This window comes from Artemia franciscana, chromosome 9, assembly GCF_032884065.1.
Source record: "Artemia franciscana chromosome 9, ASM3288406v1, whole genome shotgun sequence".
Lineage (NCBI taxonomy): Eukaryota > Metazoa > Arthropoda > Branchiopoda > Anostraca > Artemiidae > Artemia > Artemia franciscana.
In genome coordinates, this window is record NC_088871.1 from 34,490,900 (window position 1) to 34,507,501 (window position 16,602).

The window sequence follows — 16,602 nt, forward strand, 5'->3', positions numbered from 1 at the left end:
TTTCCAAAATAAACACACAAAGTGTGTACATAGCAGCTACAATAGATTTCAATGTCCTTGCACAAATAAATTTGTTACCACTTATGGCATACTCCACAATATATTACCTGGACTGTGAGACCAATATCGCACTACATTTCAACTATATTTCAATTAGAAATTATACTGCAAAACAATTTTTTACAGAGCAGTCATATAAAATAAGAAAAGTGCAAAAAACTATTTTCATAGTTTTGAAACCATCATCATACAAAAATAAAAGGCGTGATTTTTTAATAAGACTTTCCTTTGACTATCAGGTGAAAGCAGGATTTTTAAACTAAAAGCAAAACTCTTAGAAAATACCAAAAACAGACAAATTATAAAGCAAATATATAACTTTAGGGAGAAACTTAAAAATATCGTGGTTTTGGAAAGGAAAGGTGGCAAAGATTGATTAAAGACTAATGTTTCAGAAAAGGCCGGTGGTAGAGATACATCAAAGGCTAATTATTTCATTCTGGTTGAAAGGGCATCGCTAAATGATCAATTTAGCGTAACTTTTTTCCTAAAAACTACGAGCTTGTAAACCCTCTCTATATTTACTGTCTCTCACACAAAGGACAAGAAAGAAAAAATAAAACACAGGAAAAAACAGTAGTTCATGAAAGAACGATAACTTAAATATAAACTGTAAAACACATACACATAAAAATTTAACAAAATTTTGTACACAATGAAAAAAAGTTTCTTATAAGAAAATATCGTATATACTGGAATTTTGTAGAAAGATCCTCCCATTTTGTCACAGCATGAAGTTCTTTTTCTCATTTTTAAACTTAATAGGAGTCAAAACCACCATCAATCAAGCAATTGGAGGTAGCTAAGCTGAGACCATCCATCCCAACAGATAGAAAAAAAAAGGATATTGAAATGTAAGAAGGAAAAAGAAATTCGGGAGTATGGGAGAAGGATAAAAAAGAGAGAGAGATATTTAGAACAAAGAGGGAATGAGAAAGAAACAAAGGACCAAGCAGAAGGAAAAGAGAAGATGATTCCAAATGACCAAGTGACAGCTACCAGATTACACTATACATAGAAGAACTTAATGAGAGAAACTCTTGAAAAACGTGAAGAAAAAGTTTAAAGGAGCATTTAAACTAATCCTGGCCAATATGAAATATTACAGAAGGACATAATGCACAATGACAAACTAAAACCATAAGAAAAACCACAAATAGCAAGAAAGTGAGAGAAAAAAAATAGATCTTGGTATTTGAAATCCTAAAAATAGATCAAGAAACTTGATAGATCAAGTTGTTTACTATGTATAGTTTTTGAAGCAATACTTCACACTGAAAACAACACTACAAGACACAGGCTTAAGTCTTCCTAAAATAACCAAAAAAGGAACAGAAAGTGGCTCTTCATAAATTATAGCATATATTGTCTTGAATTAAAATTTTAATTGTTAGACTGACTGATTTTGCATTTCCCTGTTTTTGAAATGTTGTTCTACAGACACTTATACTGGGATTATTTCAAGCCATAACATTAAATAAATGTCTAGATTCTTAAAAACTTCCCTATTGTTTCCATTTAATTGGGCCTTCTCCTAACTTCTCCTGAAATCCTAACTCAAATAATCAATTTTGAAGCTTTTCGTATATTTTTTTTAATAAGGAGGTCTAAAAATACATAAGCTTATGATAATTGTGTTTACAAGAACAGCCCTTTGGTTTTGTCCAGTTTTTATTTTTATATGCCAAAGAGTTAAAAGTGGCAAGTCTCTGCAGCTTTCACATAAAGTGTGGATCTCAGGCAGGAATGATAAATATGACACTATATTTTACCACTAAAAAGGGTAGTTTTTGCTTTTCCTTCTCCAGTGAAACCAGCTAAGTTGATGAAGAACCTTATAGTCTAGGAAGTTTAAAGTATAGTCTATACTCTACATGTTTCTGCTTTTGAACTGAAAGCCCCATTCAATCAGACAAGCCAGTGGACAACAATTCCAAATTGAAGTTAGACTAAAATCTAAAAATGTTTAAGATGTGTAATGGTTCCATGACCCTTTCACTAAAATATCTTTTTATAATAATAATAATAAAAATTTAGGGATCCAAAAAACGACTTCCCTATGGGCCCTAGAGTGCTGCCATCTACTATAACTCGACATTTCTATTTAATAATTTTGGGATTAGCAAACATCACTAAGAAATATCCATTCAGAATAAATACTAGCCCTAAACCTCCTGAGGTTGGGAATTGAGTAACAACCAAAATCTCAATATTTACCTTGACAATGTTGGCACATTGTGTTCCTTTACCAGCACCAGGTCCACCAAGCACAAAAATAACTTTAGGTTTCTCTGCAGACATAGATAAAGAATGTTTGCAAAGTTTTGAAGAAAGGCTACCCACTTCAGGAAACCTTTAAAAAAAATTCAGAAGTCAAGAAACCAAAGTAATCTTACATGGAAAAGTGTGCAAGTATACTATAACCATAGATGCCAGCAGGGAGGGGGGGGCAGGGGAGCAATGACTCGCCCAGGAAAATAGGAGGAAATTATAAGATGCACCAAAACAGGTAAAGGAGAAATATTCCCAATTAAATCTTGGTAAGTAAAAGCTATTGATAGCACTTTTCCCCAATGGACATTTCCTGACAATGCTTGTGCCTGTAAAAATTACTGATAAAAAAAATTATTAAAAAATGGCAGAACAGTAAATCAGGTTTTTTGAATGTTGCTGTTTAGGTTCACTGACAAAAAAAATGAAAAAGGGGGAGCAACAACAAGTCAATAAATACAAAATCAAGTATTGTCACAATGGCCCAAACAAAATAAAATGCATTTGGAAGGAAAAATATCAGAATCCAGTGCCATTCCTCCTTCCTTCTTTGCAAAGAAGGAAATAAAACATATTTATTCACACTTTTCAGAGCCATGTCTTACACATCCCCACATAGAAAAACAAACCTTCCACGTTCATATTCCCTTATATTTTCATCTGTGGATCTTTCTCTATATTTTTAACCTTATGTAAAAGCTTTCATTTTTTTCTATGGAGCTTGAACTTTTTTCAGAAATTTGGATCTTAGAATATTAATTAAAAGTATCATGGACTTGGTATAGCAATTTCAAGATTTCGGCATGAAAGGGTCTCAGCTAACGAAGCAGCAATTAGGGTTTAATCATAGCTCCTGGCACCACCCCTATACACCTACACAATTCATTTTATGATACAACGTCTTTGGAAAAAGAAATACCTTTGGTCCTGGTGGCATGCATCAGGACAAAGAAAGACAGCAAGATTTATTGAAGAATCAACCTTTGAAACATGTTGCCAAAATGTTTTAAATAAGAAGACAGAGAGGAAGAGGGTATACAAAATGTCAAAACAAGAATTTTTGCTACTATTTCCAAATTTCTCCAACACTGATACTTCAGACAAATATTTATGGGGATATTTCCCCACAAACACCACTATATGCAAGAATGGTCATAACTTTTTAGATCACTACCCCTTACGCCTAAAAATTCACTAAACAAAATGAGCATTTAATGATAACAATAAACAATTTTATTATCAAATGCCTTGCACAGTCATGCCAATCAGCAGCAGGTCTTGCCATAATAAAATATAAGGCACTAAAAATATAAAAATCACAATCATAGACATTGTCATACAAATGTATATGTTGACTCAAAATATCGCAGAGTCAAACTAAAACCTAAGATATTGAAATATCCAACTATCTGTAAAAAGAAAAAAAATCCAAGTTCAAATTTTAAAAACAAACAAAAGCTTTGAGCAAATTGGGATGAAAGAGGAACAGTATGTGCAGCTGTGTTAACCACGTACAACTTGGTACTGTGATGATTTATCAGTAGGCTAGGGGTTTTAACGTTTTCATAGAAATTATGAACTTTCTAAATCTTTAATGCATGCACTCTATAATGATACTTTCTTGAATCTAGTGGTATAAGTCAACTATCCTTATCCAAGGTAAAATTCATACTTTTACCCACCAGTAGCTGTATAATTCCTCATTATTTGTATTGGAGAATTGGCCAGTTTAGTTGCTGAAAGATGTATACTGCATACTGCTATCCCTGCAAATTCTTGATGTAATCACATACAAGATTCAATTGGCATACAGGCAAGGTGAACACACAATTTCATTCCTTTGTGTATACTGCTCCCAAATATGCCTATCAATTTACTTGCAAATGTGTCCACCACCCCCCCCTCTGATGGTCCTATATAGAACAGTAACATTGTATTTATTCATTACATCAATGCAGTCCTATCTTCTAGCAGTGTCAATGCAAAATTGGGGCTATTGAGGAGGAAACACTACAAAGTATGAAAATAACTTTGAAACTCACAAAATACTACTTATATCACTTCTAAAAGCACTAAACTTCATTTTATCCCTAACCCCCTCCCCCTAGTGTGCAGATATATAGCCCAAACTATATGTTACCCATGCATTTTTTCTGTTTCTTGATTACAACTCTTTCATTCAAATAAATTTAACCACAGAAGCAACATCAATGAAGTCAAGATATATGAAAATGCAAGGGAAATATATAATTTGGGCTATATATTTGCACACTAAGGCAGTGGGGTTGGTTAAGATTAGGTGAATTCCTTTTAGGATTGATATTCTGGAACAATTTAAGATTTTAACAAATTGTTTTCAGAAGTTTATAGTGTTTCCTTCACAACAGCCTTAATGGCACATTACCATGAATTCCAGCTTGGAGCAATCTAAGGATTTATCCTTATGAAGCTCCAGAGTTGATGATTTAAAGTTGTTACAATGTTCTTTAGTGACCAAGAGCAGTTGGATGAGCAGTTGCATCCCAGTTGAGTTTACACTCTCTAGAGGACCAGTCAGCATCCAGCCTTCATTTGAAAATGTCAATGGATTCAGCAGTAACCAAAAACAAATGCAATTGTGTTCCATAAACGACAAGCAATCCTTCCAAAACCCTTAAGGATAGAGGAGAGTGAGAGAGTCTATGAGCCATCAGTTTGGCTACAGGGCATGATTCTTGATTCTTGTTTAAAATTGCAAGCATATTTAATGATGTTGAGAGTAACAATTTCAAAACAGCTAAGCATCCTAAAACAACTTGCAGGATCTAAATGGGGATCTTCACCGGAGTTGATTATTGACTTTTACAAAATGTATATTGGATCTAAATTGGAATATGGCATTCAATTTCTTACAAATATTTTGGTTACTTTGTTCAATACCCTTGAGACACTCCAAAATTCAGCCATTAGAATTGCTTTGGGGCTCCACAAACATACTGCAGTGGTTAAGCTCAAAGAGCTTTCTGGACTACCTGCTCTGAAAGACAGGGCTACTATGCAGAGAAACTGCTACTGCACAAAAATACAAACATATGGCAAAATCCATGCAGTCTTTCCCCCCACTTTTGAAAATGTTGTTAAGCCCCAACACCTACTATCTTCTCATAGCCATTATCTAAAAGAATACCCAAATTGGGAAAGTGAACATGCAGTTAGTTATCCTTTTCCAAAATCTCACCATGAGAAATGGTGGCTCCTGAATGTCATCTTCAGTTAGTTTCTAAAGACAAGTCATATTATTCAGATCAGTATGTCTGTCAACTCTTTGCTAATAAGATATCCTCACACTTTCCTGAACATATTCTAGCCTTCACGAATGGTTCAGTAAAAGGATCAAGAGCAGGAGCAGGGTTGTGCATTCCTCATGTTTCCTTGAATATATCAGCAACTCTTCCACCCCACACTTCAATTCTGTCAGCATAGTTATTTGCTATTCATAAAGCACTTGAAACTATGGCCAGATTGAACCTTTCAGCAAAGAATGTGTTAATCCTTACAGATTCAAAGTCTGCAATCCAATTAATAAGAAAAATAAATTATGAGGCTGCTGATTCAGATTTAAGATTAATAAGAGATGATCTACAAAGATTAAGTAATGTGGCATTTTTGTTTGCTTCCAGCATATTCCTAGTCATAAAGGACTGATCTGAAATGACTGCTGATAGGCTAACAAATGAAGCAGCAAATATGAGCCCCCAACCAGGATCAAAAGTGGGGAACCTACAAGATATTATGAAATGAAGTGGATAAATAAAGTGTCTACCATTTCTAAATTCCGCATTTTGTTCTAAAGAAGACATAGTGTGGTACTATTTATTCAATTCAATTCAATTTATTCAAAAAGAAAAGAAAACACATAACAACAATAATAATAAAGATCCTAGAAGCGAACTTGTTAAGGACCAAAACAACAAAAAATTGTAAATGAAAAAGAGAGAGAAGAAAAAAAAAGAAAGAGAAAACAAGGGTAATTAAAGCAAATTGAACAAACATTTAGAGAAATATAATATCAAGATTTTAGTACATTGTTATATAGCGTCCGAAAACTTGTGGATAGCCCGACACTGGAGGGTATTAAATTCCATTGAATTATAGATTTATAAATTGGGGATCGCTGGGCGGAACTAGAGATACACCTGGGGACAATGAAGGAACGGTTGGATGAACGGAGACAGTGGCCTTCAGAATTATTACTATTAAAATAAGATAATAAGTGGGGAGGAAGATTTTTATGGTAAGCGGAGTATGCAAGGGATAGATTTAACTTTTTGATGATTTGTTCAAAAGGGATAATACCAAAATCGGAGTACAAGTCCTTGGTGGGATATAGTCGTGGCAACCGAAAAACTGCTTTGACGGCACGGTTTTGAGCAGATTTTAATTTATTGGTAACTGAAGGATAAGTATTGCCCCATACAGATCCGCAGTATGAGATATATGGGTAAATAAAAGAATAATAAAGGGTGACAAGGATATCGGGAGGAAGAAAATAATTCACACGATTAATTATACTTACCTGTCGCAAAATTATGGCTCTGATATAGGACACATGTGTTGCAAATGATAGGCAGGAGTCTATGTGGACACCAAGAAACTTGGCAACTTCGACCTGCGGGAGGAGATTAGTAGAATATTTTAGGCCAAGTGCTGGCTGAACTTCATTTTTTTTTGTAAGGGGTTTGAAATAATACCACCTGACTTTTCTTGCTGTTAATGGTCATGCAGTTAACGAGACACCACTCCTGTACTCTATTCAGAAGGGTTTGAGTAGAGGTGACGACGGATGGTAAATTAGGACCGGTGATGAAAAAGTTGCTATCATCAGCAAAAAGTACTGGGTGCACTGATGGGCCCAGGTCCGTAATCAAATCATTAATATAAAGGAGGAAAAGTATTGGACCAAGAACAGAGCCCTGTGGGACGCCCCTCCGGACAGGTAGGGGATGTGAAGTCACCCCGCCCAGTCTCACACTCTGTACTCTACCAGAGAGATAAGAGCCGAACCATGAGGAAGGAACTCCGCGAATCCCTAGGTTATTGAGTTTACTTAATAAAACACTGTGATCAACCATGTCAAAGGCCTTTGAAAAATCCAGAAATAAGCCCAATACAGTATTTTTAAGGTCAAGTTGGGAACGTATAAACTGTGTGGCGTCTATTAGTGCATGAGCAGTTGAAAATTTGGCACGGAAGCCATATTGATGAGGAGAAATCAACGAATCTGATGAATGATTCCCAAATACAAAGGGAGAAAGACGTCGGAATATAATTCTCTCGAGCACCTTAGATATAACTGGGAGAAGTGAGATTGGACGATAATTACTTATCTCAGACGGATCGCCTTTTTTATGAATCGGGATAACAATTGCTGATTTAAATATTTCTGGGAAGACTCCATTGGTCATAGACAGGTTTGCTATGTGCACAATGGGTTCACAAATATAGGAAGATACGGTCCTAAGAAGCTTATTACTTATGCCAAAGAAGTCAGGTGTACTACTATTAGAGAGAGATTCGATAACTTGAAGCACCTCTTTGCGATCAGTTGGAGAGAAAAACATGGATCTGGGATTCTTAATAGGGTGTACTGATTGTGAGAAGGAACAGGAGTTAGCATTTGGAATATTAGTGAAATAATTATTAAAAGCATCCGGTACTAAAATTGGGTCAATTAATCTGCCACTGATGTCCCTAAGGTTAATAGGAACAGATCTTGAATTCCTTTTTTTTGAAAGGATTTCATTTATTGTAGACCAAATTTTTTGCAAGTTCCCTTTGCAGTGAGAGATTTTTGAATAATAATAATTTTTCTTTGCTTCCCGGATGAGTTTGGTATATATGTTTTTGTATTTTTTATAATTATTCAGGTCAATAACGCTACTGGTTTTGCAAGCTAACTTATATAGGTCATTTTTTCGGTATGAAGAGATTATCAGGCTATTTGACATCCAGGGGCGTATATGGGTAGTTTTTCGGTTCGATTTACGAACTGGAAAGGTTGAACTAATAAGATCACTCAATCCCTGTGTAAAACTACTTGTGGCTGAATTAACATCCTGACAATCCAAAGTCTTGGACCAGTCGAAGGATTTCAAACAATCCTTGAACCGGTTCATATTCACAGTATTATATATTCTATTAGACGTAGGGGTATTAGTTCTACGGGGTTGAGTAGCTGATAGGGAGGGTAAGGAAAGATAGATTGGAAAGTGATCTGACAGGTCAGAAAATATTATTTTGGAGGACAGGTGGTTTCCCAGGGAAGTGGATACAAAAATGTTATCAATTAAAGTAGCGGTAGACCTCATGGGATCAACTCTAGTAGGAAAAAGGATTGTGGGAAGAAGACCACTTGAGGTAAATGTTTCAAAGAAGGTATCACTATCATTGTTATTGCTAACATTTAATAAATTACAATTGAAGTCCCCAAAAACTATTGCCTTCTTTTGTGGTAAATTAATAAAACTAGAAAAATCATCAAACTGATTACAAAAGAAAGGTGTCGGAAATGAGGGTGGTTTATAAAATAACGAAAAAATAAAAGAATTCTCGTCTACACTTATGTCGACGATTATTGAATAAACGCATCTATTATTTATAGGTTGCGAGAACAAGAATTCACAATCTAATAGTCTGGTGAATTTTAGACTTGATCGGATGTAAAGAGAAATGCCACCAGAGGACTTGGTTAATTTTCTTTCAATATGAATAGCTTGAAAGCCAGTGAGGGAAAATTCATTAGTATCATCAATTTCTGAAAGCCACGTCTCCGTTATTCCAATTACGTCGAAAGGGCAGTAACCATTTGTTAAAATTAAATCTTTAAAATTAGCCCACTTATCCCGTATGCTTCTGATATTAAAGCAAATTACATTAAGTTTGGTCTCTTCCATTAGCTTAGGTTTCACATTTTTCACAAAATCAAAAGTGTCGAGATATTTACAGTTAATTTGGTTTAAAGGGCTATCGGGGCTAGCTAAGGTGTTGGTGGACAGATTATTTTGGTCATCGTAATAATTAAAAACAACATTATTGCACAGTGACAAATTATTAAGAAACGTAAAATCTTGTAAAGTACTTGTACTTGTGTTTGTTTGACTGTTCATTTCTTAAGCAGTAGTTTCTGTGCTTCTGGACATTTATACGAATAACAGGGGTGGTCGGAGGAGCCACAGAGAGCACATTTCATGACAAGTTGACATGGGTTTTCTTTGGAGTTCTGGTGGTCACCAGCGCATTTAGAGCATCTCGGGGAAGCTTTACAGTTATTTGCAGTATGGCCGTAGCACTGGCATTTGTAGCACTGGGTAGGCAAAAACTTGTACTCAGTTATAGGTAGACGCTCGTAACCAATAACAAGGGGATTCTCAGTGGCATAGTTTAGGTGGTCACGTGACTCAAACTTTAATCGAAAAGACCTCGTACTTCCTAACTGAACAACTTCTATACAGTTATTAGCGAGATCGCATAGGTCACTTTTAGATGTTCCGTCAGGCACTCGGCGTACTATACCGAAAAAGGCAGGACTCTTCACTTTAGCATTAATGGATTGGTCTCCTTTGCTTAATGCATCTGCCAAAGTGTTGGCGGCACCCTTGTCCGACAGAACTACTTGCCATGCATCCCTCCTAGGCCTCAAAACAACTATGCTTGAACTGACACCCCCACAAGCTTTATCCAGGAAATCTTTTCGAGCGTCAGGATTATTCAAGTTTTTTGGTGGATTTTTCACAATAACTGAATAGGACGGTTTTGCGGGTGGGGGAGGTTTCATATCAGGAATAGTTTGCACGACTGACCTTGCTTTATGGTGCTCAGCGAAGCTTTTAAATTCCATGTAGAGTTCATTAACCTTTCGAGTTAACGTAGCTGTTGTCTCCCCTGGCACACATGGGACCTGATCTGGCTCGAAAATCAGATACTGAGGTAGGCTGATCTTTTTCTCATCACAAAGATCAAAGGCTCGAACCATATCACTAACATTATCAGTCACTTTGGGGCGCTCAGTTACCCTAGTAATAGAGGCGTCAGCCCACAAAATCTTCTTTGCTTCAATTAACATATCTCCTTTGAAAAAATCGCAAGCAATTTTTACAATATTATCAGCTGAACAACCTGCATTTCTAGCCCGTGAAATGAAATTCAACACGGGATTCAAGACAAGTCTTTCACCTGGCATCATCCGGTGAAATGATCAAATTTCATCAAAATTCGTGGGCGGGGCCACAATAGTTGTCAGTAAAAGCAATAGCAAATCAGGTAGCAATACTCACAAGATATATATTCAGAAGTTGCGTACACAATTTTAATTATCCAAAATCCAATTATTCAAAGCAAATTGTTCACAGCACGTTACACAACTTAAATAGTTGCGTACACGATTTTAATTATCCAATTATCAAAAGCAAATTGTTCACAGCACTATATAGCATTGTACACAAATTCAATAGTTGCGCAATGAACTCCCCAACACATATTTTTTTATTGCAATATACTTGCACCAGAAACTAATAAGATTAAGGTAAATTGCAAAAAACTAAAGATTGCAGAAATGTTTGACTCCATCATTAGCTTAAAACTACCTCCTAATACTGAAAGGCCAATTTATAGTGTGATGATCCAAATTGTGAAAAAGAAAATGGAAAATGAGCTGGTTTATTAATGAAGATCTACTGTGCAGAAGAGAGAAAGAGTGAGTAGGAAGAGCCATATTGGTACCAGCCACCCTCTTGGCCTTAAACTGCTGGGAACAGGCAGCTCAAGTACTTGCACTTCCCACAAATCAATAAAGAAGGGAAGAGAAGATGAAAAAAAGGGATTGCTAGTGTCATTTTGAAGTCAAAGGGGTGAAAGGACTATATGCAGTCTGTGTACCCTCATACAAATTCTGGAATTGGGGAATAACTGTTTCTTCAGGGAGTTTATTTCAACAGCTGATGATTCTTGAGGAAAAGAATTGAATGTGAACTCTGGATAGGGTAGACTGTTTAAAAAGTTTCAGTTGATAACCTCTAGTTCTTGAATTAGGACCAACAGTAGGAAATAATGCTGGGAGTTTTAGCCCACATTAACTTATAGGCTAGAATGGGATCACCTCTATTTCTTCTGTATACAGGTGTTGGGAGTTTCAGCTTTGCTAGTCTTGCAGGGTAGGAAAGCTCCCACATGCCAGATATTACTTTGGTGGAATATATCTGTACATCTTCCAAAACTTTTATGTCTTTTTTAAAATGAGGGGAGACTAGAGACATTCCAACTTCAAGCTTGGGATGCACAAGTCCCTTACAAAAGTAAAACAGTTCAAAATAGGGATGATACCTTTTTATTGACAGTGAATAGATATTAAAAAAATTTAACTGGATATTTCGAACACATATACAGTGTTCATCATCAGCAGTAAAACTCGGCAGTAGCACTCTCTCTCTACACAAGTCGCTTGTACAGAAGACTGATGATTTCAGAGGATCAAATGGAAAGAGTATGCTTAATCAGTCCCAGAGTTAAACAAGCACCAACAGCAGACTCCTTAGCACGAACACTGAATTTTAGTTCATTGTCAATAATGACTCCAAGCTCTTGTTAACTGTTTACTGAGGAGAGTGGGCGGCCTGAGAACAAACAAGAGCAACATGGATTCATTTTGCCAAAGTGAATGACATGGCATTTGGCAGAATTGAATTCAAGAAGCCAAGCCTCAGCCCATTGATAAAGCAGTCAAAGACTATTTTGTAGAAGAGAGACAAAACTGGTCCAAGAAGCTTCAGGTCACCAGCATAGTGTTAATTTACTGCTGATAGTGGAAGGAGCATCATTGATGAAAATATTAAATAGTGTAGGACCCAAAATACTTCCCTGAGGAACTCTGCTCAAAACATGCTTAGAGGAAGGAAGAATACAGCTACCAGAGTAATCAAATAACTGAACATATTGAGACTGCAGATAAAGAAAATCAAGGATCCAGAGCAATGATTTCTCCTCAAGCTTGACAGCATGTAACTTAATTTCAGGTTGCGTGTGACAAACTTTATTGAAAGCTTTAGAAAAGTCAAGCAGAATCATGTCAGCAGGCACACCAGTATCAAGTAACTTAGTGATGTGGTCATATGATTCAAGGAGACTGGTACCAACATATCTACCAGAACATTACCATGCTGTGAGCCATGCAAGAGATTATTTGCTCCAAGATGTCTAAGAACTGTGGAGTTGATTATTCTTTCAAGAATCTTAACAATTGCTGATGTCATGCTAATAGGTCAATAATTTTCAGCAAAGTCCTTTCTATCTTTCTTAAATGTTGAAATGATATGGGTAGTTTTCTGATCCAGAGGTGGTCTAAAAATATTTAATGATAACTTAAACAGCAGGGAAAGAGGTTGGTACAAGACTGCTCAACATTCATGTAGGATACAAGGATGAATGCAGTCTGGATCACCAGATTTATTCATTTTAAGGGACATAAGTTCCTTTAGAATTATTGTATCACTAATCAGAATTGGTTCCATCTTATGTGATACATCATATATATGAGGTGGAGGAAGGGCAGTACTGGAATTGGAGGAAAAACACATGAGATTTTTTGGTTGAAAATTTCAACTTTCAGCTCAGGATCAGCAACTGACCAACTATTGTGCAGGATATCAGGGACTGTGACTTTTTAAGAGGCATAATGCCAGAAAGATTTAGGATTATCCTTAACATCCTCAGCCAATATTTCCTCAAACCTTTTCTTTAGCTCCTTGATTTGGTTGGTTGTCTGATTATAAAAAGTTTTGAAGATTTGATAATTTTTTGAGGTTTTCTTTTTTCTGTAGCAATTCTATGCATGATGTTTTCTGTTAGTTAGCTTATTATTTCAGTACTTTAAAAAGGTAAACTTTGGCCTGTTTTAGCCAAAAAAAAAAAAAATCTGATGCAAGACTTTTCAGCATCCACTCAAAGTGTTTTTCCAAGATTTCCCCCTCCAACTCCCCCCAATGTCAAAAGATCTGGTTGGGATTTGAAATAAGAGCTCTGAGACATGAATTCCTTCTAAAAATCAAATTTCATTACGATCCGATCATCTATTCGTAAGATAAAAATACCCCAATTTTCATGTTTTCCAAGAATTCCAGTTTCCCCCTCCAACTCCCCCGAATGTCACAGGATCTGGTCGGAATTTGAAATTAGAACTTTAAAGCACAAGATCCTTCTAAATATCAAATTTCATTAAGATCTGGTCACCCTTTCGTAAGATACAAATACCTCAATTTCCAAAATTACCCCCCCCCCCAATTCCACCAAAGAGAGCAGATCCGGTCCAGTTATGTTAGTCACGTATCTTACAGTTTTAATATTATTTGTTTATTTCTATGCTTGTGCTGTTGCATTGGTGATTTCTTTTTTCATCATTAGACCAATTCACATCAGTATGATTAGAAGTAAGTTGATTCCAGTTGACATTGGCAAGTCTTTTGGAGACAAGTTTGTAATTGTCACATTTTTGTTGCTTAAGAGAAGGTTGTTTAGTAGGCAAACATAACTCCAAAATAATTACAACATGGTCACAATTACCAAGAGGTGTAGATATTCTATCCTTAATAAGAAGGTCAAGATTACAGAGGATAACCAGATCAAGAGCATTAGAAGCTTGACTCTCTTTGAAACAAGTTGGTTGAGATATTGTTTGACACAGAGAATTATCAGAGAGAGCAGACAAAAAAAAAGGAGAGTCCCTAGTGCAAAAACCAGATCCATCAATTCATTAGATTTCAAGAAGGCCAAAGTTTCCCAGTAGGACAAGATCATAATTTGCAAAATTATACATCATATATCATAGCTTAGTAGTCCAATTAGATTCAGAGTCCAAAACTCTCAGAGTACTGGGGGTTGTGTATATAACACCCACTAAAATTCAGGATGTTTGGCTATATATTTTTATCTAAACTGGCTCAATCTACTTAATACTCAGAGAATTATGATGAAGAAGACTATGATTTAGCCTATCTTTTACATATAAGCACACTCCTCAGTGGTACAGTAGGGGATTCAGGTTTAAAAAGAGTTGGCAACAACTGGTTTGGTTTCATCAGGTGATAAGGCTGACCGGGTGTTTATGGAGAAATTTATGTAATTGCTGTAACATCTGCTCCTTCTGTTATCATACAAAAGGAAAGTTCTGAAAGTTTATTAAGGAGGGTATCAACATTAAAGCTAAAGAACTTTATTCATTGTGAGGTAGGAATCCAAGAGGATGAAGGAACTAAAGAAATAATAACATTGTTTGGTGTAGTGCTGTGAAACAATGAAGAACAAACAGTAAATAAATAAGATTTGCAGAAGGGACATGGAAACAAGATTAGGTGGTATTTATCCACATTTACTTTAACTATTTACAGTAAAATTCAAGTTAATTGACTTCTTGCTATCTTGGAAAGGGTAGGCTAGGAAAATGAAACTTTCAGGGATGGGCCTACAGGCTAAAGTATGTCCCAGGAATGTATTTTTAAGTACCCACCTCCACTCCTTCTCTCTCTAGAGGGCCCTGAAATTTGCCTACATGACAGGTTTCTACCTATTGAAATTTTGACAAAACAACATTTTACCTTAATTTTCAGTTACTAGTTGCTTTTTCTCTGCCTTTAGTTCTGAAAATGCAATTCCTGTTATATCAGTAGAATTTTGAGCCATATTAATGTTTTTTTTTCAAAACTTAGGAAATGTATTTACATATCTTTAAAACCTTATAAAATGGAATTGAGCAATGTTATGAAGCTGAAAACTATTTTATTGTACTTTAATTAAGCAGAAGATCTATTTTGCAAGGTTTCCTTTTTTTAACACACATATTTTTAAAGGTCATCAAAGGTCAAGGCCCTCTAGAAGGAGAAGGAGTGGAAGTAGTTGCTTCAAAATACCTTCCTGGGACATACTTTAGTCTGTAGATTCATCCCTGAAACTTTTATTTTCCTAACTTAAACCCCTTCTGAGATAGCAAGAAGTCAATTAACTAGATTTTACCCTGTTTATAGAAGGAGAAGGAGAGGCTAGTCATTAGTAGGGCATTGGAGCAGTTAGTGAGATCAATCCACCTGGCAATTTCTTGGGACAATACCCAAAAAAGGGTAATTTTATATTAATAGCCTTATAGCTCCTAGCCTAGATTAAACTGATCATCTTCTTATTTTGCAATTTACCTCCTTGTGCGATTGAGTGCATAGGCCTATGAAACTATTTTAACAACTATTTTGGAAACTATATATAGTAATGGTATAAAATAAATTAGTATTTATTTATATAAAATATAAAATAATTAAAATAATATTATATAGTCCTGAATAAAATAAATTAGGCCTAATAATTTCACTGTTTTAGTGCTTCCAGTTAGTTTTTAGATATTCCTTGGGTTATACCCTAGCCTATATGGGACTATCAGGGGGTGGGTATTTTAAGTAATCTGATTATTATGTTTAATAAGATTTGTGGAAGGAGTAGGCCTATTTAGTAGATTATATTTGGAAAGAATGTAAAAAGAATTAGTGGTACTTTCACCTTCTACACAGCAAAATAGCAGAACAAACTCAAAATTTACCCTCCATCCCCTGATAGGCCTAGATCTATTTTGATTAGGCCTAAAGGACAAATTAACAACTTGCCTGAAGCATGTAAGACCTTTAATGAAAGCAAAAAGTTGAGATTTCAGCTTGAATAATTAGTAGAGCACTATAAACAGCTAAACTATAGTTCTTACTCAAGACAAGCTCCTGAAATTAATTGAAAAACCAGTGGGCAGATCTTTCTTCAATCAACCTTCAGAAAGTTAGGCTTCAGTGATTTTATATTATTCAATATAAGTTTTCAAAGGATTTCATGTAAGGTTAAAAAACGAATATGGTTTCAATTAGTAAAATATGTTGGCAACTTGTTTTTAAGGATTCTGTTGTTGCATGTCTAATCTTCATTATTTTTTTATTTTTTAGTAGCTACAGAAAACGCTATCTATAGCTCAAACGTGCCTAGAGGTGTTTTAACAAAATCGGGAAAAGCGATTTAAAAAAAAGTAATTATATTAAACTTTCACTGATTTTTAAATGCCTTAAGCTGAGTGATGAGTGTGAATTTAGCATAAAAGTAATTTGTTTCAAGCTCAGTATGGAACTTGGATCCATAGTGAAATAGCCAACTGTATGTTTTCGTTCGGACTGTAACAATTTCAATTTTTGAAGAAATGCGATATATTGAAGTTCAATTACTATT

At 35.5% G+C, this 16,602-nt stretch overlaps 1 protein-coding gene across 1 annotated transcript in view; it reads right to left on the reverse strand.

Annotated features, from left to right (window-relative positions):
- The window catches only part of LOC136031321 (UMP-CMP kinase-like), a gene marked incomplete in the record, with an annotated part of 36,947 nt that extends 20,647 nt beyond the window's left edge, over positions 1 to 16,300 (reverse strand). Inside the window, 2 exon segments of the mRNA XM_065710798.1 lie at positions 2,278 to 2,413; positions 16,097 to 16,300. Coding sequence (XP_065566870.1) covers positions 2,278 to 2,361 — 84 coding nt within the window.
- Positions 16,301 to 16,602: the final 302 nt, after the last annotated feature.